The sequence below is a fragment of the Lepidochelys kempii genome, chromosome 27 (assembly GCF_965140285.1).
Source record: "Lepidochelys kempii isolate rLepKem1 chromosome 27, rLepKem1.hap1, whole genome shotgun sequence".
In the NCBI taxonomy this organism is placed as follows: domain Eukaryota; kingdom Metazoa; phylum Chordata; order Testudines; family Cheloniidae; genus Lepidochelys; species Lepidochelys kempii.
Window position 1 is genome coordinate 13,519,590 of NC_136406.1, and position 26,975 is coordinate 13,546,564.

The 26,975-nt window shown below is 43.0% G+C and overlaps 1 protein-coding gene across 1 annotated transcript in view; it reads right to left on the bottom strand.

Moving 5' to 3' along the window:
* Positions 1-2,899: 2,899 nt before the first annotated feature.
* KPNB1 (karyopherin subunit beta 1) overlaps positions 2,900-26,975 on the bottom strand; it is a 35,093-nt gene continuing 11,017 nt past the window's right edge. The window contains exons 5-22 of the mRNA XM_073326304.2: positions 26,745-26,897; positions 25,186-25,245; positions 24,770-24,859; positions 22,596-22,706; positions 20,690-20,791; positions 18,070-18,294; positions 17,265-17,456; positions 15,452-15,582; positions 14,117-14,264; positions 13,757-13,828; positions 11,222-11,366; positions 9,153-9,235; positions 8,387-8,494; positions 8,001-8,144; positions 7,786-7,891; positions 7,567-7,681; positions 6,648-6,809; positions 2,900-6,063 (exon numbers count right to left, since the gene is read on the bottom strand). Coding sequence (XP_073182405.1) covers position 6,063; positions 6,648-6,809; positions 7,567-7,681; positions 7,786-7,891; positions 8,001-8,144; positions 8,387-8,494; positions 9,153-9,235; positions 11,222-11,366; positions 13,757-13,828; positions 14,117-14,264; positions 15,452-15,582; positions 17,265-17,456; positions 18,070-18,294; positions 20,690-20,791; positions 22,596-22,706; positions 24,770-24,859; positions 25,186-25,245; positions 26,745-26,897 — 2,148 coding nt within the window. The 3' untranslated portion in view covers positions 2,900-6,062. The remainder of the gene's footprint in view (positions 6,064-6,647; positions 6,810-7,566; positions 7,682-7,785; positions 7,892-8,000; positions 8,145-8,386; positions 8,495-9,152; positions 9,236-11,221; positions 11,367-13,756; positions 13,829-14,116; positions 14,265-15,451; positions 15,583-17,264; positions 17,457-18,069; positions 18,295-20,689; positions 20,792-22,595; positions 22,707-24,769; positions 24,860-25,185; positions 25,246-26,744; positions 26,898-26,975) is intronic.

Here is a 26,975-nt window from a genome sequence, read left to right on the forward strand (position 1 = left end):
GACATTACCACGACGTTCACAGTTTTGGTCTTGACAAAGTCACCAACACCAAAAGATGCTCTGGATGTTGGGCGCTACTTTGGGCTGGCAAGCTTGGTGTGGCTTTCTTAAATAAGTTTTGTGGCATCAGGATGTCACCAGAAGCAACGTAAAGCATCTGTGGCTTTAACAACTGTAGCTGCAGGATGGCATTAGTGTAACTGGGTAGGGGGAAAATCAAATGATTTAATGAGGTTGTGGCATAATACAGGCCTCTTTTTCAGAGCCCACCTTTGGAATCTAGAGACCTCTTTTCTGGTACTTTCAACCCCTTATTTGGGTAAGTGGACCACTGTCTGTGAGCTAGCAATATCAATGGAGATGATCTTAAATCTCACTTGCCTTTGCAAGAAGCCACAGGGACTTCTGTGGGATTGCTCTCCAGGGTAGGAGGACATGGGCCAGTATGGATATGCAAATCAGTGGGCAAATAGTCCTAGCTCTAGGCATGCGTAGAGTCTGCCTATCAGGTTCATAAGCCTAGACAGTGAAAAACATCTGAAGTTTACACGGGCCTATCTCGTGCCTTGTTTTACGCTGGCACGTTGTTACAGAACCAACCCTCCCTTCCTTCCCCACCCGACTACAAGAGAACACCAGGCTGTTAGGTGTTGAAATAAGAGGTCCTGACCAGATAGTAATTTAAGGCTCCAGGAACCTTTGAAAAGAGAAATGTGTTAACACTAGGGGCCTGGTTGAACTCCAGTGAGAGAAACTCCATTCCATCTCACTGGTTTGCCCCTGCATTTCAACAGGGTACAGTAGTGGGCAGGGATGGGGACCCTAGCCTCTGGTTTGCCAGAAGTTGGGAAAGGGTGACACAGAATCACTTGATTACCTGTTTTGTTCATTTCCTCTGAAGCACCTGGCATTGGCCACTGTCGTAAGACAGGATACTGGACTAGATGGACCATTGGTCTGACCCCGTATAGCTGTTCTTATGTAGTGTTGTTCATTTCACATCAGGCAGAAGGAGGTTGCGAAGCTTAGTGAATGGACAGTGCTTTCAGATCACGGGGTGGCAGGTGCTGCAGATGGTCTCCAGCCCTCACTCTTGTACAGCACCGCAATGCCCCTCTGCTGTTTTACATTCAGATGCAGTGTTCTCAGTAAGGCAGTCAGAACTCAGCAGTTAGATGAAGGAAGCAGGAAGGGTCCTAAGTGGAGGCTACTGTTAACACCATCATAGACGAGGTTGTGTCCTAATGGGGCAGCGTGCAGTTCCAGAGAGGTGATTTTAATGCCATTGAACCCATCAGATACACAGGGCCCTGAGGCTGAAGGAGGCTATTTGGCGCACAATTTTAACCTGCTGAACTGCAGGATGGCTCTTGAGAAGTAATACTGGCAGAACAGAGCCTGGGGGATGAACCCACAGTATTCCTGCTGTTGCTACCTCTGTCAGGAGCTGAAGATGCAGCAAGTACAAGGCGTAGGGAGTGTGTCGTGGCAACGGGGAACCAGCTGCACCGTGATCCAGGGAGAATGAGACATACACCATGAATCACCTCCCTGGAGGCCTTACCTGATCAGCACAAGTGCGCCTTTCAGAATGGTACTCATCCTGGTTCGGATTCGTACAAGCTGAACATCAGCAGCACTGGTGGTAAAAGCTGGCTCTAGCAACCTGACTTGTATGAGCAGGAAGGTACTATAATTTCTCTGATCAGCTAGGTGAGATTTCACAGTACAGATTGTAGGAACTGCATGGACTGTGTACCATCTTCCCCCTCCCCGACAAAGCCTACCATCTCTCCTGAGGTTGGGGGGGGGGGGGGGGAAGGAGGTAGGATATAGGTGAGCACATTAGGAAGTCCCTAACTAGGCTTGGCTAAGACATCGTTCTCAAGTTTCTCAGTACTGAGATCTTCCCTCCCATTCACATATCACCCAACAGCCCAGCTGCAAATGCCTCCATGGAAAAGACAGATTTTCACTTCTTTTAATGCTGCAGAGCAGCTGGAAACAGGGAGCTATTCCACACATCATAAGGCCACAATCTTGGGAGGCACTGGTTCAAGAGATGAGACATAAAACTAAAGCCCTGCCCACTCAGTGGATGCCTGGGGACTTCACCTAAGAGGGTAATCAGAGGGTAATGGCAAGACCCTGTTGACTCATTGCATTCTACCTCCCTGCACCGCCTCCTTTGCTACAGCTAGACATCAATACTTGCCTAAGATGTCATAGGCTTGCCATGCCGTCAGAAATGGCCACATCCCAAACGGGGAAATGAGATTCTCAGGGACTGCCAAAGCCACCTCGTTCATCCCGCTATCTAAACACAAGATCATATGTATGTGCAGAGACTAGTTTTGTCAAAGTGAGCAGTGGGTGTTACACTCATAAGCCCAGGTTTTAATTGGCAGTAAGTGGGATCCCAGCAAGCTCAGTCCTCCTTTACAAACAGGTTGATAAGCCTCTCACCTGTGCTTTGTGGTTCTACCCCCGCTGCTCAAGTTATGCATTATGGCCGGGGGAGGCGGGGGGGAGGAAGGAGGCAGGCAAATAACTAACCATCACTTAGGAGGCTACACAGCAAATGCACATACAGAAGAGAGGCAGCGCTGGAGATCAAAAAACCAAAACAGACAGCCAACCCTGATCGAAGAAGCCAGACTTCTTCCATGAAGTTTTGTACAGTGCTGCTATTCCTTGCTCAGTGATGATGCATGTCAGAATAGCACATATGGGCGGATGAGACATCAGTCACCTCCAGCTCCCCCAAACAGGAAACTAGACGAGAGAGAGTGTCATTCATGCAATCAGAGAGTACACCCACACAGTCTCACTGAGCAAAGTAGAGGAGGAGGGTTTCTGGCAAGAGATGCGGTAGCTATATAAAATGAAGCAGCAAAAATAATGAAAACCAAAATAAAGCAGCTTTTATTTAGAAGGTAAATAAAATCAGTGGTACCAATTTGTTAGTAAGAGGGACCCTTTCCGATCAGTCATCGTCAACAGGTCACACTGCCAATTCATAGGTGACACAGTAACAGTATGTAAGTGTCAATACAGATTAAAGATATATAAAAAAAACGTACTCTCAGAAGCCAAATAAGCACCAACCTCATTAGGTCTGGCTGACAATTTGACAGAATTGAGACAGTTAAGGTTGCTTGGTTCTGAACTGGACCGCATTAGGACTAGGACTGCATTAAGTGGGCACTTTGAAAGGTTACATTAACTTTTTCCCCTCCGTTCAGCTGCAAGGGCAGTGCCATTAGCTGCCTTTGGCAAGACATTTGACCAGGAAAAGAAAAGCGTAAGAAACATACAGAAATGCTACAGCACAATATGAACTGAACTGCTACTTGAGACCAAAAGCTTCTTAAGCCACTTCCAGCACAGCAATATTTCCGGCCCTCTGTATCCCTTCCCCAATCACACATTAACCTTTCCCTCATGTGGCAGGGCAAAGCTGGTGGCGCAAAGCCCAGGCTGTGAGCTACCAAAATGCTTTGCTGAAACAAGCACATTTTGATCCGGGTGCTGAAATCGCACATTTAAAAATCAAGGATTTAACCCATTAAGTAAGTCTGCCAGGCAGTGAAACTGGCTTTTAAGATTTTTTTTTTTTTTAAAAACATTTATATATTTGTCCCTCTCTCCAAACCACAGCGGTTACAGGATTAAAGGATAACAGTTGCAGGCCTGGCACCAACACTGGAGGTGACAGACAGTTTTTCCTCACTACCACACTGTGGGATGGTGTTGCTTGTGTGAAAGTTGTTAAGGATTAGCTTGAACCGTTTCAAGAACTGCTTTCCCTGGAACAAAAACATGACAGACACAAGATTTGTTTCTACTACTGTCTCAGCGTACTTTATTCTCCTGCTGTCTACAGCTGAACAGCCACACAGGACAGAAACAGGTAGCACTGAGGAATGACCAGATTTCTCCCCTCCACGTCCCCCTCCCCAACTTCAGGAATGGCTTTTTTAGGAAACCCCAACCCACGTCAAGAAACAAAACGAAAAGAAAAGGCATTAATAGAAATGTGACCCAGGTCTCTCCCTAACCAATGTTTAGGAGGTGGTCAACTCTCCCAATTCACAAACAGAGCTGTCCTCTCCTCTAAACACCTGGGATTTTTTTTTTTTTTTGTACACTGGTTCAAAGGTCGGCACTTTGACTGCATTCTGAACCCGGCACTGAAAGGCACATATCCGATACCCTGTACAAGAGCTATTGTGGATGCTGCAGTGCAGATGGGCAACAGAAGTGGATTCCATCATCATGGATTCCAGGATCAGTTGCGGAAAGAAGGAAGGGGATAAAACAGATTTGTACCTGCTTCTTGCAAAATACTAGATGAAGGTTTTCCCTTCTCCCTCCCACAGGCAAACAGCTTTAAAAATGCCCAAGTTAAGCTGCAAATTCAGAAATGCTGGTAATATCAATAACTGCATAATAAAGATGAAATTAAAAACTGTTTCAAACCCTACACCTTCTCGATTTTTCATGTCTTATTGCTGATAAAATCCAGAATAATTGAGGGACTATGCCTCAAAGAACAAAAAAACTGATTTAAAAAGAGACAAGAGATTTTGATCCTTCACATCCTTCATGTTAGGGAATAAAACAAAGCTGTATGCTTAAGGGAGTGGCAAACAGCCAGTCTGTCCCAAGGTTGCCCATCAGACTTTTGGTACACTGTTAAAAACAAGCTAATGGGTTCCCCTTTTAATTGGAAAGACCAAGAATACAAAAAGAAAAGTACTGGGGAATGTTTGACACCATTTTATTAATCTTCAACTGCAGTGGAAAAATAGAACCTTTTACAAGTGCCGTCTTGTGTAAGCTCAAGCCAGTATATATATATTTATATAAATTTCTCTTTTTTTTCCTTTTTTGTTTTGAAGTGCAGCAAGAGACCAATACCACATTAAATTCGATCAAATAAAAGAGCACAAAAGGCCAAGCAGTTTCCAAATGGCATTTTATCAGATTTTGTTTGAACATTGAATTTATCCTCATTTTGCAATCCAAAATATTACCTGAAGTTTACTTTATTGTTTTTAAACTCTTTGGCACAATTTAGTGGGTGTTCGGGCTGCTACAGTACAAGTCAGGAGAGATCTTTCCCTTTGCGTTCTCATTGCCAATTCGGAGCACTTACATTTATGGGTTTTTTTGTTTTGTTTAAGTCTGAAATCTTGTTTGACAGTTTGTTTCTATTCCCTCTAACGCAAGAGTTTTTTCCCCCCTCCCCCATTTCTACATTCACAGTTGAACAATATTAAGGAAGGAAAGGCGCTTTGATGAAACAAGATCATGAAAAGCGTCACTCAGAACGGGAGCTCTGAACATTCGTCAGTGTTTCCCTAAAATAAAAAGCCCTAAAGAGCGACTTTCCTTTTTTTCCTCTTTTCTTTTTACACCTCTTATGCTGCATCAGTAGACTGAACTTCGGTTAGTTTATGAAATGCAACTGCTAACCCTTTTTTGGGAAAAGATAAACTGCAATGACTTGAAGTTGAGAATGTGGATACCGCCTCATTCACACACACTCACTCTTAGACTGAAAATCCTTCACCCCTCCTTTTATCCCATGCACTGACAGCATTGTGTGGCAAAGGTTACAGAAGGCGGGCCAGAGACCCAGACTCCATCTCTCTTCAGCAGCAAAAGCCAGACCTCAAACAAAGAGCACCACAGTTGAACCTAGTTTCCTCTCTCCCAAACTAGTCATTCCGCTTCGCACTGGCCAAAAGACAGAAAAGCTAGTTCTAGTCTCTGTCGGAAGAAGAGACTGCTTATTTTTGATAGAAACCAGTCATTCCCTCTTCCTGAAGACGGCCGATGTCAGGTTTTCTACGCAAGTCAGTGCTCAGCTCACTAACAGCGCTGCTGCTGTTGTTGCTGTGGCGGGATTTTCAATGTGGTGTGTTTCAAGCCTCACTCACTCATCCTCTCATTCCCAAACATTCAGCATCCGTGCACACTCCTCACTTCCGGGTTTTTTCAAAAGATTGGAGATTTCCAGTGGGGGTCTCGGGTGTCATCCCAATGGTAACAGATCTGCAATCAGAGAGGGACAGTTGTAGAAATTAAAAAAAAAAAGGCCCTCTTTGGAGCCAACGTGAGGCCACTTACAGGAGGCGAGGAAAAAGCAACTTTGCAAAACCAGAAGTGGCCCTCTTTCCGTGAATTCCAAGTTCAGGAATCACAATGTCCCCCAGTGCACAGGAAACCTGTTCCCCGCTCTTCTGTTCCTTTTAAAAGCCCTTACTCATACTGGGGGTCAAAATTTTACTAGCTACAACTAATAAACCACGAAACCCCCAGAAAAATCCATGCCCCTGTGACCCAGAGAAACCTACTAAAACTCCTTATTAGCTATAGCAGCATAGTTCTGACTCCAGTGTGGAGAGGACCTTATTCTAGACTTGTTACTGTCAAGCATCTGTTCTTTTCTCCAGAAGCAAGCAGTGGCTATCTGGGCTTTATAGCTTTAAATGGATAGTTTATGGAGGACTAAACAAGGAAAAGCCTTTTTATCAGCAAGAGGCTTCTGTGAAGTGTCTCCTCCAATGGGCCTGAGCTTAGAAGTTTAACCTGTGTGGTCATTTTGCAATATGAAGGAAAGGGAGAAGGCTCCTTACCAAGCTTGATTCTTCAGTTTTCTCAGTTCTTTAGTTGCCCAGGTAGCAAGGGTTTTTGTTTTGTTTGTCTTGGATCTTCTTCCTTCAGTTAGAAGTTCATGTATCATGGGCCTAGCTTCTACTAATTTCAGTACATCCTTTCCAAATGCTGTACACAAATCCCTGTGGGAAACAAAGAGGAGAGAATGGGCTTTAATGCTTGCTGAATGCCACAACCAGAAACATGCCAGTGAGATCAGCTTTTGCTCGCAACAAGAAAAGACGGACTCACGGCTAATGTCCCCTTTTAAATGTTGCAGATGGTCAGCAACATGAGAGCCAAACAGCCTCCTAAACGGCTATTTGCTGGAAACATCCATGTCTCCTGTCCAAAGGATGTCCTCCCTGAAAGTTTCATCCAACTCCCACTGAAGTCAAGAGAAAAGACTCCCATTGACTTCAATGACAGTTGAACTGGGCCCTTCACTGTCAATTCACAAGCTGAAAATTTCATTGTAGGAAGCCTTCCTTTAAGATCATTGTCCCTGACACCTTTTAATGCATATGCAATTTGCCCCTTCATGGCAATGACTGACAGGGAGCAAATGGGCCACCCACCAGGGCTGGTACTCAGCTTGTGGTGAGGAACCACCATGCTGCACAGTCCTCCAATTTCACTCCTGTTCCTGGTTTAGAACCCAACAATGAGTTACAAAACTCCTAAACTGAAGATTCTGTGGTTAGCACTTCAGATACATGAAGGAAGACTCAAATAAGTCCCTTTACAGGCTCTGGTCTCTCAAGAACCATTTCCAATTCAGGCAGATAATCTTAAAAAAAGCTCTTCTTGTAATGTATTTTGTTTACTGTACTAACAATAATCTACCTGGAGAGTGCACGGTCACTTATCCTCTATCCAAAGAGAGTCTGGAATGCTTACCCTATCAGCCCAGCAGCACAAGCTACTACTCCATCTGTGTGATCCTCATCTCCAGCAATGTGGTCGATGAAAGACAGAATAAATTCTACTCTGGGCTGCACAAGCATCACATCCGCTGAAAGGAAATGACTGGTTTAGTGTAGCAGGCTTAAGTTACAGCATATCTTTAAAAAAGGTCTCCCCTTCCCTAAAGACGCTGCCACAGGACAAAATACTCACGATGCACATTTTCTTGGTCTCCTTTCAGTCCCTGAATGATGCCAGTGTAAGCTTCCAGACAGCCCTCCCTCAGCTCATTCAGGTAGTCCACCATGTCATAGTCAGACTAGATAGAAAACAAAGAACATGTCTGTACAATGACCTTTGGCAAGCAACTAAGACAGACTTATTTCACGTTGGATGAGAAAGAACTGCCAAGTTAGCTGCTAGTTTACCTTATCGACCTGGGCTTGTGAGGCCTGCTGGAGAGTATTCAATACAACCTCTAGATATTTTTTAAACTCTCCTCCGATGGCCAGGGCAATATCGCCAAACACAGAGAGAATCTGAGGCTTCACGGACCTATGGACATTCTCATTCTGAGAGAGAGAGAGATTGGAAATGAAGATGAATGACCGGCAACTTACATCCCCTCCTCCCACAGAGGACACCTGAGTTCTCTACAAATTACCACGTTAGCTAGCTATATATTGCTTATGTCTCCCGATATAACTTTTTCAAACATCTCTAACTTCTCCCAATACCGTCTCTGCCTCTCACTTCCCTTTATCACCACTAATAGCTCGTTTGCTTAACTGGCTGAAAGTAGGTAAGCACTTACCCCCAAGTTCTCCAAGAGCAGCTGCATAACCTCGTCACAGAAAGGCAAGATGTTGGACTGCAGGGCTCTACATAAATCTCCAACTAGGCCTACTGCAGCCAGACAAACCTACAAAGGGAACAGTAAGTTATGCACCAACCCAATATAAGTTGGTATTCCCCATATTGCCTGTCCTTACAGCGGTAGCCTATTAAACACTAAATTACGGCACTGCGACAGGCAGGAAATAAAATCATCACTGAATAGTGACCCTCATCTGCAATTGCCCATAGAAGTCAGAGCTTTGTTAACCGTTGAAATGGTAAGTCAAAGAAGAGAGCTGAATAAGTTTACCCGATCGGGGGTGAGAGTTCCAGATACCAACGAGTGACAGATACTTGTTTTAAAGACGTGCTGAAAATGTTCAGCAGCCAGGCATTCTAAGGATCAGCACCAGAGTAAATACCATGGCATGCATGGTCTATTAGAAATTCATTCCTAGTAGCAACTTCTCTCCTGATCAATGCCACTGAATATGCAGTCAATGCAGAACCTCAGATGTCAAGCTGATGACGGCCTGCTGTGGACCATTTTAAATAGAGGAGAGTCTATAAATTCATTTACAAGTGCAGCCAGTAATGACTGAGTTCCTACAGTGCTCACCTGCTGGCTTCCTCACCAGAAGCCGATAGGCCTCAGGGGATGCAATCCCAAAGAACTCTGTAAATCCCTAACTACCAACAGATGCAAACGTTCTGAACTTGGGGCTTCCAGGTTCAGGTCCTACCTGGTACTCTGCATAGTTCTTCAGTCCAATGCCCAGGAAGGGTTTGAAGGCATCCATATACTTCAGAAATTCTCCACCCAAGACTGCACAGAAAACACTCTGATTAGGTCTAATCCCCACAGGATAGTCTACATGTTTGCCTGATGTCTAAAACAAGGAAACCCAGCCCGTTCCAGCTCTCAGGAAGAGCATGCACATTCAACAGAAGCATGACAAATTGATTCTCCACTAAATTTTACACGAAGAATTGAGCACCAGCGGAAAACAGCCTTCTGTAATAAAATGGACTTCAAGAGACTTGTAGGAGATGCAGGCCACTGAAGATAAGGAACAGATCCTTCCTGTGCTCAGAAGTGGCTACAGAGTTTCCCACAATATATACACAGCACCCTTTAGAGCAGTGGTTTTCAGCCTTGAATTACCCAGACCTCACATACCTGGTTTTTTTGTGGCTGCAAAAGGACAGTGAAAGTGGGATCATGGCAAAAAATACGGCTGCGCCTGTGTGGGGTTCTCCACGCAGCATTCAGTAGCGTGGGGGTGCACGGGGCAGCGCCAGGCCACACTACACCCGTTGGAGAAGTCCTACTTTGGGGGTGGGGGACAGCACGAATGAGACAATAGTAAAATCCTCCTGTTGGAACAGTTGTCCAGCTTCTATTTTAGCTGTGGAAGAACTGTGGGGCCCAAGCGTAGATGAATATTTGGGACGCTTGTATTTGAAGAACATTTAACTATTTGGTGAAAGAAAAGGCTTCCTTTTATATTACATATCTGCTTTCCCCCAGCGCCTTATTACAAATTAACCCACAAGTTACTATTAACCTCTGGCAACAAGAATGGCTTTGCCCAAAAAGGGTGTCATAACATTTATTCACAAGTCAGCCCATTAGCCAGGGTCACAACCAACTCCCAGCAATCAGCCATTCTGCTTCCTCACTTGCAGACCTGGCCAATCAATTTAATTGATTCCACTCAAAGGATACTGATCACTTCAAGTGTAGTCACAAATAACACCCCCCCAGAAGGAGGTGCCGGCCGGGCAAAGTCACAAACCTGTTCTAAGAAAGCAGGTACTCCAGGAAGCCAGAATTAACTTCTCTGCTTTTTCAGACTCTCATATATTCTGAGAGCAATTAGACATGTGTCCTCTGCACTAAAACCAGGCCCAGTCCCCAGGAGAGCAGCCCCTCAATGAGCTAGCCACACTAATGGCCTCAGAAACATGAAGGAAGATTCAAATAAGTCCCTTTACAGGCTCCTGTTTCTCTAGAACCATTTCCCAATCAAGCACGGTCTTTAAAGGAGATTAACAGTTTTTCCAACAGTGAAATCATTTATGGATTTCTAACAGCACCCAACTTTCACATCCAAACATACAGTGTTTGAAAACACAATGCATTCCTAGAGCTCAATATCATGCCATAGCAACAGCATTCTAAAGAGGAATCACAATGAAGCTCTAAAACTGTCTGGTATGCCACAACCTCAACTTTAGTAAGAATCAGAATTTGCAACGAAAAATAAATTTCAGTCTCTGCACTGTGTGGTTTTTAAAGACACAAAAAAAACACATCAACCACTGACATAACTACACAAATCAATGGTAACAGATAACAGCAAACGTAAATCAGAATATTAATTTTCATTGCAATAGCATCTAGAGACCAGCAGCCCATTGTGCTAAGCACTGTACAAAAATAAAGAGAAAGTCCTATATACTGCCTATTCAACACACACAGTACCCACGTTATCTACAGAAAAAACACCACACATACAAGAAATACAGTCAAGGAGAATCAAGCTGTCATCTGATTTGTTTGACCGGCTAGCCTCAAATCTTCACAGATCTGAAGGCATTATTCTGGAATAGCTATGCAGTCAAATTTGCATCTGCGTAAACGCAACTATTTAGCAAAGGATGTTATACGTTAAGCCTTCATCAACAGAAGCAGCTGGCAGGGACAGACATAGTGCCAATTGCAAACCTGCAAGTCTGATTTACTCACTCAGAGCGGTTTGTGCATTGCATAAAGCAAGAGACTTTTTTTCCAGTCTCCACTACTGACCTTCCACCAGGGTGCTGACTGCCATGAGGGCATCCTCTTGCACTCCCCCTGATCCAGCCGTGCTCTGGAACATTCTCAACAGAGATGCCATAACCACATCAGAGATCTGCAAAGCATCCTGGTGCTGCACTTTCCGGAGAACATTCTAGGTATGGGGGAAGGGGGGGGGGAGAAAAGGAAGAGACTGTAATACTCCCATATACACTAGGGTAAATTCTTCCTTTGAATTTTCCACACTAGCTCAGAACACTACAGTTTTATCAAAGCCATACTATGCTTTTAAAAAAAGATCTTCCATTGCTCTGAACACCATTGCTGCAAAAAATGCTTTGTCAGTACAAGAACAGAACGCTGTTCTCATTTTATCTTTCCTTGATTTTTCCAGCTACAGAACAAGCAGAGTTTATCTTTCCTGCTAGAGAGGCTGTTCTCTGGGCATTTAATTTATGACTGGAATTATGTTTGGCTAGACTTAAGCAATCCCTTTTTAACACTGCCTATTTCCCACTGTAACAATCTCTCAGCAATTTTATTTCCGATTGTGGAATGTAATTGAACTTTGCTGGTAGCCCCATGAAGAGATAGGGAATTCCAGTTGCTCTGCGTGCTTCATGTACACCATAGTATTAACAGGCTGGACACATTTTACCATCAGTGCTATAGAACAGGGTTTCCTACAACATTCCTAAATATTGTTCCTACCAGGTTCCTCAAAGACCCCTCCCCCCCCAAACTATTATATATGCTCTCTTTTCACTGCAAAGTTCTCCCCATCACCATCTTTAACTTGACCTCAGAAATTTAGTTTTGGCAGTTCGCTATTTAACAAACAAGAAGCCCCAATATTCACCAAGTGAAGGACACAAAGATCCTTTAACCACTTGCCTCCACATGCTTGGCAAAAAATTTAAACTAGTATATTTCACATATGACACTTCAAGGAATGTTTTGAACTTGAATTTTTAAATTGACCCACTTCAGAAAGTGAGTTTCACCATTACAATAGTAGGTCTTGCTCTTTTTCTTAAAATTCTTTGTACAAATATTTTTAAAGTAATTTCTTATGTTGCACGCTTATCTTTTCAGCAGGAGACAAATGACTGCCTACACACCAGAAACAGTGAAACTGATTACATACAAAGTTCAGTCAAATAAAGCTGAAAGAAGTGCTCTCCATTAATTTTTCACTTAGTCATGTTAAGTATTGTAACTACAGTAAGTATGAAATTCAGAGAAATGTGATTCAGGTTGACAGTATACCTTAGAAAAGTAAAACCAAACTGAAAATTTTAATCAGTGCTATTAAGTGTTTTGCAAATGACTGGAGGCAACTCAAAAGGGATAATTAATCTCATACTACTGAGATGAGAGAGATTCCAGACATCAGACATCTATGATTCTGCTGGGTTTGATGGGGTCAAGGATCTTACTATTCGCTTCCGTGATTTGAAACTTTCTTTCATTCTCTCCAAATTTCACAGAGCCCCAGCTGATGCTACTTGCTTTTGAACATGAGGGTGTTAAAATCATTTCAGACTCTTACGTTAATGGAAATGGGAGAAGTCATGAACCCATAATGAGCACACAGCAAAAACGGGGGAAAAAAGTGAGTTTCAAATAAAGATGGGTGTTCAATAACTGCTTTTATTTCAGTGTACTTGATGTTCAAACACACCTCTAGGAATGTTACCATACAAAAGAGAGCAGGGTCTGCTTCTGAATCCTGCACGGAGCATGCTGAATCCATGTCTACTGTAAAGTATTTTGGAGAATTGTATTAAAGCTTATAATATGCTAATATTTTCCAGTAATAAACAGAGGTATTAATTGCAATACTGCATATTAGAAAAAAGTTACAGCAATGCTGGAAAACATACAGTAGGCACGATCCCACAGTAGCTCCAGCCCTTTTGCAATACAGGCAGCAGGAAACGATCATGTGATAGCAGAAAAACTGTCTGATGGATTTCCCGAGAGGCTTAGAATAAGGATGGCAGTTTTCAGTAGCCTTTAAGACTAGGTAAGCAAGTGGAATGAGCTAATGCTCCCGAAACAGGTGAGGTGTTCTTTACTAAGTTGTTTAATTTCAAGGACACTCAGTGCATTTTAATTAGTGCATATTTGAATGAGTCTGAACTCCAACCACAAGCAGCAGTGAACAAGGTAAAGCTGTTAATTTCTTTGATGAGTGTTGACAAAAGTGAGTGACTGTTCAATCTTACACTAACATGACAGCCAGTGTGAAACTGCAAAAGGTATTTTACTTTAAACATGCTGGTAAGATGTGTTCTGTTCCACAAAAACAAGAGTATTTTGTTGCTGTTTTTAAACCAGGCACTTAGTTGTAAGAATGGCTCCATCCTTTCATATGTTTAAACTTCTCTGCCCCTTTCACACTAACTTGGGTGTAAGGAGTGGGATTTCATTTTAAAAATTTCATCTGCAAGCGTGCACATTTTGGGATGCATGAGCTTGTCACAAGATTCTACCTATTTCCTCTCCATGGATGTCAGCACTGGTAGGAAAGTGGTTTACCTGTAGAGTAGCACATAGTAGAGACTGAAGATCATTGAACTGGATTCTGTCTGATGTGCTCTGGATATGAGACTGCAGGAGAACAAAAACAGGTTCTTTTAATACTTAGAAGAAAGATCTCTGCTGTTGTACCATGGACACTAAGATGTCACAGCAATGGCAGTGCTATGACCAGAAGGAATTCAGCTTTAAATTTGTTTGTTCCACTTCAAGCTTCTCAAAAGACACTTGCTATATATATAGACAATCAACAGCAGAACTCATTGGCTAGAGACTAAAGCCAGAATACAGCCAAGTGATTATGCCGCTGAGTATTACATTTGCCCTATGCCCCTGGTAGCGAATTTGGCCTCTGTCTACCTCCATCTGCAGCACTTGCTGCAGCCGCTCCATAATGACCAAAGTTGTCTTCTGGACAGCAGGGTAACAGTCCTTGGCACTGTTTTTCACTATTTCCATCAGAGCTTCATATGCAGCACTCCGCAGGTTATTCTGGTGTCCATCCGGCCTAAACAGGAAGCAAAGAGTTTAAGAGTTTATTTTTTTGCTCTAAGTGGCCATGCTGGCTTCAATACAGACCTTGTTTGACCAATTAGTAAAAGTTAAACCTCAATGCTACAGCAGAAGCTGAACATATCTGTACTATTAATTACTGCATACCAAGGCTTGAATCTAGGCTAAATTTTTGATAGTTTGGTTTTATTAATCTGTGTTAATGAAAGATGCTGAAACTCCTTTATTTAGCCACAGACAGCAGGGGCTGCACTTTCAGAAAAAGCTTCCCAACACTCTCTCCTGATGTGCCTTCGTCCTCGAGGTACCACCTCAAAGACTGATCTTGTAGTTAAAGCACTAGAGCAAGGACTCAAAAGATCAACGTTCAATTACTGGATCAGCCAGACTCCCTATTTGTCCTCTGGCAAGTCACTTACTCTGTGCCTTACTCCCCATCTGCAAAATGGCGGTCTTGTCTATTTTTGCGAGCTGTTTGGGGCCAGGGACAATGCTACTGTGTGGTTTCAGAGTAACAGCCGTGTTAGTCTGTATTCGCAAAAAGAAAAGGAGGACTTGTGGCACCTTAGAGACTAACTAATTTATCTGAGCATAAGCTTTCGTGAGCTACAGCTCACTTCATCAGATGCTACTGTGTGTATACCATGTCTAGCATAACATGGTTGTGATCTGCTGTGGGGCCTCTAGGTACTACTGTAGTATCAAAATAAAAACTACACCACGATACGCTGCATACATGCAAACTACAGAGATGAAAGGCACACCACACACACAGTTCTAGTCTGTCTTGCTACAGTCTTGACTACTTAGTGACTCTCAGGACAGACAGGATATCTGAAATGGCTTGCTGAATATTGTGCAGACCTCTGTATGTTTCTGACTGTGTACAGTTTTACATGATATTCCACAACTTGAAGGAAAGCATTGGAGGAGAAAATTACATTTACAGTATGCTCCAGAGATATCAATAAGGATGAATGAGACCAAAAACTGGAAAAATCCCTGTATGTGTAAATATGACTTTTCTCTTGGGATACTCCAAGTCACACAAACTTTAGGCCATGATGAATTGACACCCTTAACACATCACTTCACATAAGAGCTTTAGGAGGCAACAGGAGTGGGACAGGGGAATAAAAAAAGGCATTTCTGCAGCAATTAGGCCGGCTGGTTTGAGAGTACCTGTCTGTGGTCTCCAGAAGTTTCTGAACTATTAGCTCAAACGAGGAGGATAAACAGTAGGTTGCTGGCTCTTCTTGATCATCTGCCACATCTGCAGCTTCATAGGCAGCTTCAGCCAGACTAGAGAAGGCCTGAAATACAGAACAGGTTACAGTCTCTACAATGGAGTGAGTTTATCATAACAAACTAGCCCAGCCACATACATGGCCTCGCCAGTTTAAGGGATGGCAAGTGACACATTTAAAGTAATAATCTGTCAGCCTGCCCAGTCATTCCCATGGCAGCATCAATGGTCTAGGAGAGACTGTGATGTGTGGCCAAATTAATTCGCCGAACACAATAGGAAACGGTCAGCGGAATGAAAATTCAGCTCACAATATGAAACAAGCTGACTAGCAGGAAGAAAACTTGTCGTTGTTTATAGTCCAGTAGCAAGCGAGGGGCAGGAAGTCCAGGCACCAACACTAGGAGTCATCAAAGTCACCCACAGAGAAGGCCAAGTGCAGGACTAATGACTTCGTCCCCATGGCCAGCTACCCAAGCGTAGTGACGTTTCAAACCAATAATGAAGCCTGAGGCCTTGTCAAGACTAGGATATAAGATGTGTTAATAGCCTACTCTTTAAAGGCGCACAGTCCTGACTCTATGAGGCTTTTAACACGTGAATTGACACCTGTTAGCTAACTTGTACTATCATCTCACTTTAAAACCTTAGTCTAGACAAGGCCTGAGAGAATGCTAACATTGCCAGCTGCAGGGCCAGGCAGTGACTGCAACTGCCTTAAAGGACAAAAGAACTGAACAGATGAAAAGGTGAAAGCCTTATGATTTTCATTTTGATTTGCAAAATTTACATTCGTTCACGTCTTCAGAAGAAAAAAGCCCCAGTAACATGAGTCCTTGCCAGGGTCAATGGGATCAGGAAGAGCCCCTGGCTGAGCAGAGGCCCCACAGGTTCCTGGGACCAGTTGAGAAAATATACTAAGGAAAATTAAAATGTTAATTACACAGCTCCTAATGCTTGATTTAACATCATAATCCTCACACATCTCTGCTGGAACATAACAAAAGGACTCAAAAATGTTGCAGAGGTAGTTGATTGGTTAAAAGGCATGCCTCCTCCTTGCAAGGACACTACAAGTTTGTTCAGATAGGCTGCCTAATATTAAATGCATTAGGAAGAAGGTAAAGTTGAACTTGCCAAGCCAGCCCAGTGGTTTGGCCATAGCACAACTTGACCATAGGCAAGGGAATGAGATGTATCTCGTGTTCCTTGAGTTAGTGTTGCAGAGACAGTACGCTCAGCTAATATGGAGAGAAAACATCCTGTCTCCCCCGTCAGATGAATGAGCAGCCTTCGCTGCCCGAGGAGGGAAGCTAGACAATACAAAAGAGAGTGCATTAAAACAGAGTCATCTGAAGACCTCTCTTTTATACAGTTACCATAACCACTTAGGTCTTTGTAGGGAAGAGTAGTCGCCCCAGCATTTTCAAACTGAAGACTTCACACACTGGATTCCTTCCTGAGCATCTTTCCAGTTAGCTTTCTCCCCATCAGCTTCCTTCCTTTTTTCCTGTCCCACCAGAGGGTGGCACTACAGACTTGAGGCTCGTTCACACAAGGTTTCTTGTGGTGGATGAACAAGTCAGTCATCTCTTCACATCATTTAAGTGAGTACCCCATAGGCTGCTGAACGCCTCTATTTTACATAGGAGGTGTGCTTACAAGAATTGGTCAGTAAATCCTTCAACCCCACACCTGTTGGTAGAAGCCCCGCCCATACTGTCACATAACAGTGGAGTCCTGCCTTACCCAGCACACATTGGAAGCCACTCTGGGCTCAGCACTCAGGCCCTCAATGAGACACTGCAACAGCGGAGCGAGGTAAATGTCATTGATGGCAGCTTCAGGGAGCAGCTCGCAGATCCTGCCCACAGTCCAGGCAGTTGTATCTCGAACCACCACACTAGGATCTTTCATTAGTTCTATTAGAGTGGGCATGGCCTGGAACAGAACCACACAGTTAGTAGTAAGTCAGAATCATACCTAATTCACTTGCATGATGCCAATGAGCCTGCACTTGTTTGGGCATATGGTCTTTTAAGAGTAGTTACTCCATGGTCTACCGATAAATGGGACCCCCCCAAGCTAAGAAGCCACCTTTTGATGTAAAGAAGGCCCATGAAGTAAAGTATTCCGTAGTGACAAGGCCAGGAGCACTGAACCCTACAAATTTCAATTCTCAAATCCTACGTACTGCCTCACAGGGAGAGTTAACACACACAGGGTTAAAAGCCTGCGCTAACCAAAAGCTGTGTGGGCTGAGTGTGCCTTCCATGTGCCTCACAAACAAAGGTGTTCCTGCTCTAAAGATAGCTACTCCAACTGATCACAAGAGTTGGCCGAACACATGCAAACACCCGCATGTTACAATACTGCTAAAATTTAGTCGTCTTAAAAATCTCCTTTGCAGATTGTTCAGCAACTGAGCAAAACTAACGGGTTACACTCCACCATGATCTCGGACCTCCCTTCCTGGGTAGTGCTCAAAGTAGTTACATTAAGTCAAATATTTTTGTCCAAGCAAGCCAACCTCCCAAGAAAAACTTGGTCTGACCTGAATAACTAGTGGTTTGAGCTGGTTGGGCTCTGGCCCTTCCAAAATACACCCAAAAGCCATGACAGCTGCATCTCTGTATCGCCAATCTGGGTTTTTAATGTGTTCTTTAATGAAGGGCAGCACATGAGGAACAATGTCATCTTCACAGCAGGTTGCCAGAAGCATGAGGCAAACCCCAGCTGCTTTACAGGGATTCCAGTCGTCGTCATCATCATTTTCATCCTGGGAAGAGAACACCACTTGGGTCACTCTTAGCAAAAATATCTGTTACCAGCCAGACTTTGCTTCTACCGCTTACAGATAAAATGATCTTGCTGGATCCAAGGGCAAGGAATATGAACAGGTACTGACTGTTTTGACATGAATTCAGTCCACATTACAAACGTAAAAAAGTAAATGTCAGTTACTGGGCAAACTGCGCCCTAGAGCCCCTTTATTCTCTCAGGAGTACACCTCTTTAGGTGACGGGCACCTTACTCTGGGTGGAACCACATGGTCCAACCACTCAGAATGGATCTCTGGGTGGAGCCCTGTGGTTCCCAACTGTGTTAACTCTGTTTTGGCTCCTGTATGAGTTTCCCTTCAGGAGCCCAACGAGAGCATAATTTTGCAGTCACACAAACAAACATCATCTTCAAATCAAAGTGTTATTCTTTCATCAGAAGATAAAACAATTTACATCAAAGTGTAAACACAATAAAAGGTCTGCAGGCATGGGTATTATCTATACCATAGATTCTCAAACTGTGGTCCGCGGACCGCCAGTAGTCCGTGAGCTCCATTCAGGTGGTCCACGGATAGTTCCCTCTAAGGTGCACACCTGGGTGGCCGCACATGAGAGAATGAAGGGCCACCCACCTAATTAGTGGAACTGTGCAGGTGTGGCTCCACTAATTAGGTGCCTAGACCCTGGAGAAGATGCACATGTAAGGGGAGGTGGTGGCGTTGCGGGGGGAATAGGAGGTAGGTGGGAGGGGGCAGTCGGGTGAGAAGAGGGGGTGGAGAGAATTTGGGACCTGGAGGGCTGCAGCAGCCAAAGACGCAACTTTCCCCAGCTCCAGGGCAGCAGCTGCCAGGGAGAGACAGCCCTCCTTCCCAGCCCCAGCTCGGGGGATGCTGCGGGGGGGGGGGGGGGGGGGGGGGGGAGAGAGAGAAGAGAGAGGACACATCCATTGCATTAGAAAGGTAAGACTACGGATATTAAAATAAGAGTGGTGTGCTTTTATTTGTAGAGCAAAAAAACGTTAATAATTAAGTTTTTTTTTATATAATGCTTTTATCCAAAGCGCTTTACAATAGCTTGCTAGCAGTACAAACAACATTTGGAAAGATCATTAAGGAGGTCTGCCAAGACCTTAAGCAATTTTCAAGTGGCCCGTGAAACAAACAGTTTGAGAACCACTGACCTACTCCTTTGTAAGTTCTCTTTTTCCAGCTAGCTCCATCTCTGTCAGGAAGAAGCAGTGACTCTCTATGCAGTTAATTGACACCCTCAGTAGCCTCTTCTAGACCACACACCACACCCTTTTCGGGGTCTGAGATTTTAGGTCTCCTTTAACCCCAGGCTTAGCCTTTGGAAGAGTAACCCATTCTAGCTTGGATGGAACCAGTTAGGTAGCTTCTCCTTCCAGCTGATGGCTCTGCCATTGTTAACCTAACTCCTTTGAAGGTGCACATCTGAGGATGACTTATGCTTCCTGATTAGTTCAATCACAGGAGGCTGTAAGGTTGTTAAAGAACCATTTATTCAGGCAAGTAGCAATAAAACATGGAACAGGGAAGCAATCTCAAACAGCCATTAAAAATTGCAGCTATTTCCTGTGAAGTTTGAGACACACTAGAGCAAACAAAGGAACTTGATACTACATGAATTTTGTAACTGTTATTTAATATGTTAACTAGATTTGGTACAGCAAGTGATTTCATTAGGTTTTGTTTGGATTCGGTTTGTTCCACAGTCTAAATTAGCTCCTGAGAAGTCCTCATAAAAACAAACAAGTGTGGTAAAATGTGGTACTCAGAGCTTAGAATTTAAGGTTTAAAAAACCAAAAATGGGGTTCTAAATGAGGCAAACAAAACCTTGATGTCCTGTTTTTAATTCCACAAACAAACACCAAACACTTCATGCTAAATGATACTGCAGACTCATGATAACCTATCAAAAGCTTTCAGTAATCGGAAAGGGAAACCTGCCTTAATGAAATGTTGTACAATAATAAAACCACCTCAAGTGGCTGGAACCAGCTTCACTGCAGCCTCAAGTCTCAGCTTTCACAAAGAATGCATCATTCAGTCAGAGTGGTGCATGATGTCTCATCATAGACCAAGGACTGCTACATGAGGTGTTCAGAACAAGCATGCCTTTACCAACAACTCTATAAAGAGCCTAAAGGATCTTCCAGTCCCAGTTCATTAGTGAATCATCTATGAAAACAGAATAGTGATTCAATGACCAGGGGCCACATTATTTAACTAATGGCATTCTATCCTACATAATTGGACTGACAGCATTCCAGCAGTGGCTTGTGTAACTTAAGGCTGGTACCATAAGCGTAAGGTTCTTGGTGCACAGAGACAACTCCAGACAATGCACATAGTAAGGAACCTCCAACTCACCTGTTTAGTTAGTGTCTGCGTGAGAATTGGGACCAGATACTGTAGTGCTCCCTTAGCATAAAATTTGCTAGTGTGCTCTGGAGGCCTTCCTTGCTCTGCTGCCTAGAAAGAAAGGTTACAAAACAATCCTCAATAGCTATACAGAAACACTTTTCCTTCTGGGGGAAAAAAAATAAAATAAAAATAAAAGTCACAAAATGAATTACATCTAAGTTATCTACTTTATGCTGTAAGATCACCAGCAAAAGCTGGAACTCTTTCCCAGGAGGACTTCTTGAATTCTATTCTAGTTAAATGTTTGACATATGTGGTCAGTTTGCTATTCCGCAAACGCATGCTGCCACTCCCCACGTTACACAAATATGCTGAAGACAAACTGCAAATATTTACAAATTAAACAATTACTAAATGCCTCCAAACAGGAAGGGTAAGAGGCACTTAGCATACAGACTAGACCTCTGTGCCGACTGTCCCTTTACCCTTGCTATTTTGAGCATTCAGCAGAAAAATACATTTAGCTCCCTTTAAAGAAGGAAGTTTACACTACCAGTTCTTGGAAAGAAAGAGCATCTGAATGGAGAACAAGACACCATTTTCTTTTTCAATCCATCCACTCTAAAGAATACGAACTTATTTTAGCCAATTGCTTTTTATAACCAAAACCATAAATCTCATGTATTATACACAATGTAATCCTTTAAACGTTCCTAGAGGTAAACTACTGGTGCCAGTATCACTGAACTCCTAAATCATGTCATTGGCTCGTGGTACAGAAATCATTATTATTCACAGCACTAAGGAAACTTCAGCCTAAGAAAATACTCATGTGGCCCTGTTCAGTACAAGGACCGAGGAAGGGCTCTAATAAGCCTTAATGAGGCAAGAGATCTAAAGTTTTCCAAGATGCTGAGAACTTTATGCACAAAGCTCAATGTAATGTGCAAACCAATGCGTGTGTTCACTATGCGGCCGTATCAGCCACTCATATGGGACCTCACTTGTCTTTAAAAGAATGCTAAAAAATCATGCCCAAAATATGCACTTTACAAACGCTCTTTTCAAATAGCCAAAACTCCCAAATCACAACCTAATTTCATCAGAATATTCAAAGACATCTCTTTAGCCCTGCTGAGTTTCAATTCCCAGCCACTCTGGCACTCAAACTAAGTCCTGTTCTAGTCCCATCTCAGAACAGCAGAAATATTTTGCTCCAGCTTTCCCAAAAAATTTACCTCAAGAGAGCCACTCAGCCTGAAGAATTTCAGCCTGATGGATAGAAATTTGGAGAACTTACAAAAGCAACTTATAGGGACTCAAGAATGGAAACACTCCTGCAACTTGTGCTTCAACTGTAGTAAGTATTTCCAAGGCACTCAAACCCAGAAATATTTGGGCAGCCTGTCAAGGACAGAGCAAGTTATTGGCCAAAAACAATGAGCTGGGAAAAAGCTTTTGCAGCTGCTAAACAAACTTGAGATACTTGCAAATACAAAACTTTACTTGTAAACCCCTGACAGACATCCAGCCGTCTAAGCCAGTGAATGAGAAATTTTGCTACTGAATTGCTCTTCATAAAGACAGCAGCCGGAAATGGGTGAAGCCAGCATACTGCCTTGTATACCATGCAGCCTCAAGTCTCAGCTTCCATAATAGATATGCATCACTTAATACTCAGAGTGGTGCATGATCTCTCATCATGGACCTAGGACTGCTACACAAGGGTTCAGAGTCAGCTCTCTCATTTAAAAAAAAAAAAAAAAAAAAAAAAAAAAAAAATATCGCACCTTGGAAGAACAAAGGAGCTTCCAGACCTGGTTCAGTCCCTCCTTTTCAATGTTTCGAAACAACAGTTGCCTGTTTTACTCACCTAACACTGACCTCCACAAAACACCAATTCCAAGCTCACCTCAGATGCTTCAATAGCCAGATCCATTTCCTCATCACAGACGTTTGACCAGAATTCTATTCCCTGCAGAGCCACCTCGTCAATGTCACTTTTCATTGCTTCAATTGTGATCTTCAGAAACAGGAGAGGTAGAGAAAAAGGGGACATTTTAGAGAAAGTAATTCAGATGCCACATATTGGCAGCATGGTACAGGAACCTAGATGTCCTGACACAAGAGACAGCTCGAGAGAGCGTGTCTTTCTTAGGGTTTGTCTACATGTGAAACGCTACAGCGTGGACCCTACCTATGCCAGCAGGAGAGGTTCACCCGTGGGCACAGATAACCCACCTCCCCAAGAGACGGTAGCTAGGTCAACAGAAAACTTCTTTTGTTGAACTAGCCCTGTCTATACCGAAGGTTAGGTATATATAGCTACGACTTACAGGGGTGTGAAAAATCTACACTCCAGAGAGATGTAGCTATGCCAATACAAGTTCCAAGTGGAGACCGCTGCTAAACAATACCTCCACATTTTAAGAGAGTACGACTTGGCAATAGGGAGAATAGCCTTTAAGGACTGCAGAATAGCAACCAATTGCTCATGAACACTGCTTAGACACAAATGTTCACAGTACCAAGCACAAACAGAGATGCGACTCCAGTCATTGGTTACATGGATTTGATTGGAATAGGGGTGTTTGTAGAGAGACCTTACAAAAAAAAGATAGGGTTATACCAAAAACTAGAGAAGATACTGTTAGAAATTCTTGCATAGGGACCTGCTGTTTTCTACATTCAGGATGTCTTGCTTATGAAGGTATTGCCCAGGTTTAGTGGTACATAAGAGGGTGGTGTGGAGGCAGAAGGCGACCTATGAGATGGAAAAATCTAGAGATATTGGCAAAGTTTGTGAATTTTGTGTATTCCATTATTTATCTGAAATTAATGTAGGCTTACTGTCCCTTCAAAATATAGTTCCAACTACAATATGTGGTTCTTTAACTGAGACCTAAGTCAGAAGTCCTGAGTCCTCTGCCAGGATATAAGATTCTATGGCTCTTTAGTAAAAACAGATGTTTCCCCCTTCACTACTATGTAATGCTACTGTATATGCTAGTTAGTTGCAGTGCTCTGTCCCAGAGGTGGGTGCATTATAGTTGTACTATAAGCATCCAGGTTGAAATATTCTGCAATTGTTCAGGAAGAGAAGGGCTTTAGAAATTAAAATGAAAAGCAGGCACGCCTGCAGCTAACATAGAGACCACATTTATATTTAGACTCAGCCTTTAGTGCCCTAAGCCTGTAAAAGAACATGCAATGAAAAGTGCCAGGTCCCGTCCCCTGTGACTACAGCACTGCCAGGTGATTTGTGAATATGCAGTTTTTAAAAGCTAAGTGCCCACCCATCCTCTAGTAGCAACTGCCACACAGAAGAAATGGAAAAGAAAATTCCAATGAGGAAGGGGCAGAAAACCAATTTCCTCTTCACACAGGCGGAGTGGCAGGTAAGTCCTACTTTAAACAAACATGCAGAAATCCAGTCCTGTGTAAAGGGATGGGGAAAGCATAAGGAATGTCTAAGAGTATCTGAACGTTTCTTAGATTACCTATGTTTGGGATTAGTTATTTTACAATCCACTTAACACAGAGGGAGGGGCACTATGAACATAGCTGACAACCGTTGCTGTGAAGAGGTGAGATGCTTTTATGTTCAGATTAAAAAAAAAAAAATCTATTTCCCATACATTTGGAGTTAAAGTAGGGGGACCAAGAATCAGGAGTTCAGGGCTCTATTCCTAGCTCTGCCAGTGACTACAAAACCTTGGGTGCATGTCATCTAATTCAATCTGTAAAATGTGACCACTACAACACTGATATAATTAAATAGATATAATTTCAGGAGAGGATGTCCGTACAAGGATTCATTCTTTGTGGAGGAAAGTCACTATAACTGCAAATTATGGTAATGTATAAATGGTTCTATCCCACCCTAGGAAGGAAAGATGCCCTCTTTCCAGATTGGGGAGTGTGGGAACATGAGCGGAAGGCTGCTCTTCCCTCTCCAGTTCTTGCACTGCAGGGGTTGGAGTGGGAGACATAGGGGAGCAATTTTCTTGGTTCCTGTCCCTCGGATTGTAAGCATGAGCACACTGGAGTTAAGCCACTATTCCATTTTTGATTTACAGTACTCACGGCAAAAAGAGCAGGACCCATATATGTCTCCATATACTGATAATAAAGGGACATTATCTTCACCAAGTTCTGTAAGGCAGCCACTCGTACCTGTCAGAGAAGGAAGCGGGTCATTTTTCTGAGCACGTCAAGAAAACGTTACTCTCGAAGCAGAATTCATGCAACCATCACAAACACTCTTTTCAGAGACTAATACTCAATATTAGCATGTTTGTAGCCAAACAGAACACGACTAAAACAAAGGGAAGCAAATATCAAGGCAAATTATTAGTGATTAAAATTATTCCACAGCCCAATTAAAACGAGTTTATATACTTATTCATATAGCACTATTTCTTTAAATATAAGATTTAAAATTCTAGAGGTCACTGGATGGTGCAGCGACAGACAGTTCAAGATGTTATATTATCACTTACCCTTGTATCTGGACATTGCGTTGCTTCACAAACTACTTGCATAATAAAGTGCCTTTCAGACTGCAAATGAAAAAGAATTAGAAGTGTAATTATGCAAAAGGGTTTAAAAATCTTCCAAACAGGATTATATTTTAATTCTTTGGCTCAGAGAGCACCTGATCGTCTCAGCAATTATTGCCACTAACATTACATTGCTACAAGAGCTAGGAAGGATATAGGCAGCCACTCGCCACACAGCGTTTTCATAATTACTTCCAAATGATAAGCGGCCACTGCAATTGTGAATCCCAAATTTGAATGTCACATGCAAGTAGGTACATTGCTCTAATCCCCCTCCCAAAAAAAGAAGGTCACAGCACTAGGGAAAGCAAGTTCTACAAAAAAAAAAAGCTATGGTCATCCCCTAGATTTATTCCAGCAATTATTACAAGGGATGTCAAAAGCCGATTTAGCTGGGACACTAATTTTCTGGGAGGTTAAGAGGAGATCGGGAATACAATAATTTAACATTCTATTTACTACTCCCAGGCCCATTTAGAGGGCAGAAGTCCACTACAAATGCAAGCTGAATGGATTACTCAACCAGCTCAAACGTTAAGGCACCAACTGAAATCAACAACCGCTGAACGGTTGACTAGGGAAAAGCTTTTATTAAGAGAGCATCCCAACTTTAATTACTAGTTCCATTTTCTATGAAATCTCTATGGTAGGAACACGAGGGGTGTACTGACCTCAGAATGCTAGCAGAGGTCTCTACTTTAATGCCACCTCCCCCAAATAGGGCACACAATTTCAGAGGTAGAGTCAAAAAGCTAGATTGCTGCCACACCACTAGAAAGGAAATGCTGATCCATGCTTAGCCATGGTCTACACTATAGAGTTAGGTCGATGTAAGACATCTTATGTTGACCTCTGTAAGCATCTACACTAAAAATGTAGCTCTCACCGATAAAACTCGCCCACTACACTGACTTAACTCCACCTCCGTGAGAGGGGTAGTGCTTTAATGGCTGTAGTTAGGTCAACAGTGTCAACATAGACACTGTTGTTTACACTGACCGTTGTTGCCCTTCAGACGCTGTCCCACAACGCTCCACCCTGGCAGTTAAATTGGTGGACGTGCTCCTGGTGAGGACACGCACCGCTGATACAAGGAGCGTAACGTGGACATGCAAAAGTGATTTAATTACTGATGTCCAAGTAACTTAGATTGAATGAATTATGTAGTGTAGACTTACTTTTGGGCTACAACAACATTGCAGAGTGTTTGATTAGGACACAGCGTGTGTAACAGGCTAAGCTCTAAGTTCAGTCCATATTTAGCCAAAAAAGCTAGTGATGCTCCCTTTTCATTTTATAAGTCTTCTCCAAACACTTCCACAGTATTTCTGCATCACAGCAGCCTTTAAAACTTTAATTTTACAGACAAGAACCCAAGTCTCAGCTCCAGTGGAATTACGCATCAAGCAAAATTCAGCGTGGTGCACGATTTCTCATCACAGACCATGGATTCACTCCTTGCCTTTTGCACCCAGAATTCCGTTGCTTCCTTTACTCACCTCTTTGTCAAAGTTTGCTTTGGTGAATTCCAAAGAGTTTAAGAGTGCATTAGTAGCTGCTAGCTTCACATTGTTACTGGGCTCTTCCTTTCGCATCCCTTGGATAATGGCTGTGAGAATTTCATTGGATTTGTCCTGAAGCTGCTCTGGGTCCTGAAACAAGGAATAAATAGTGGCGAAGTTCTGATGGCTAGCAGATTGCTTCTCTGCTTTTCAGGTGCCTGCTCCCCT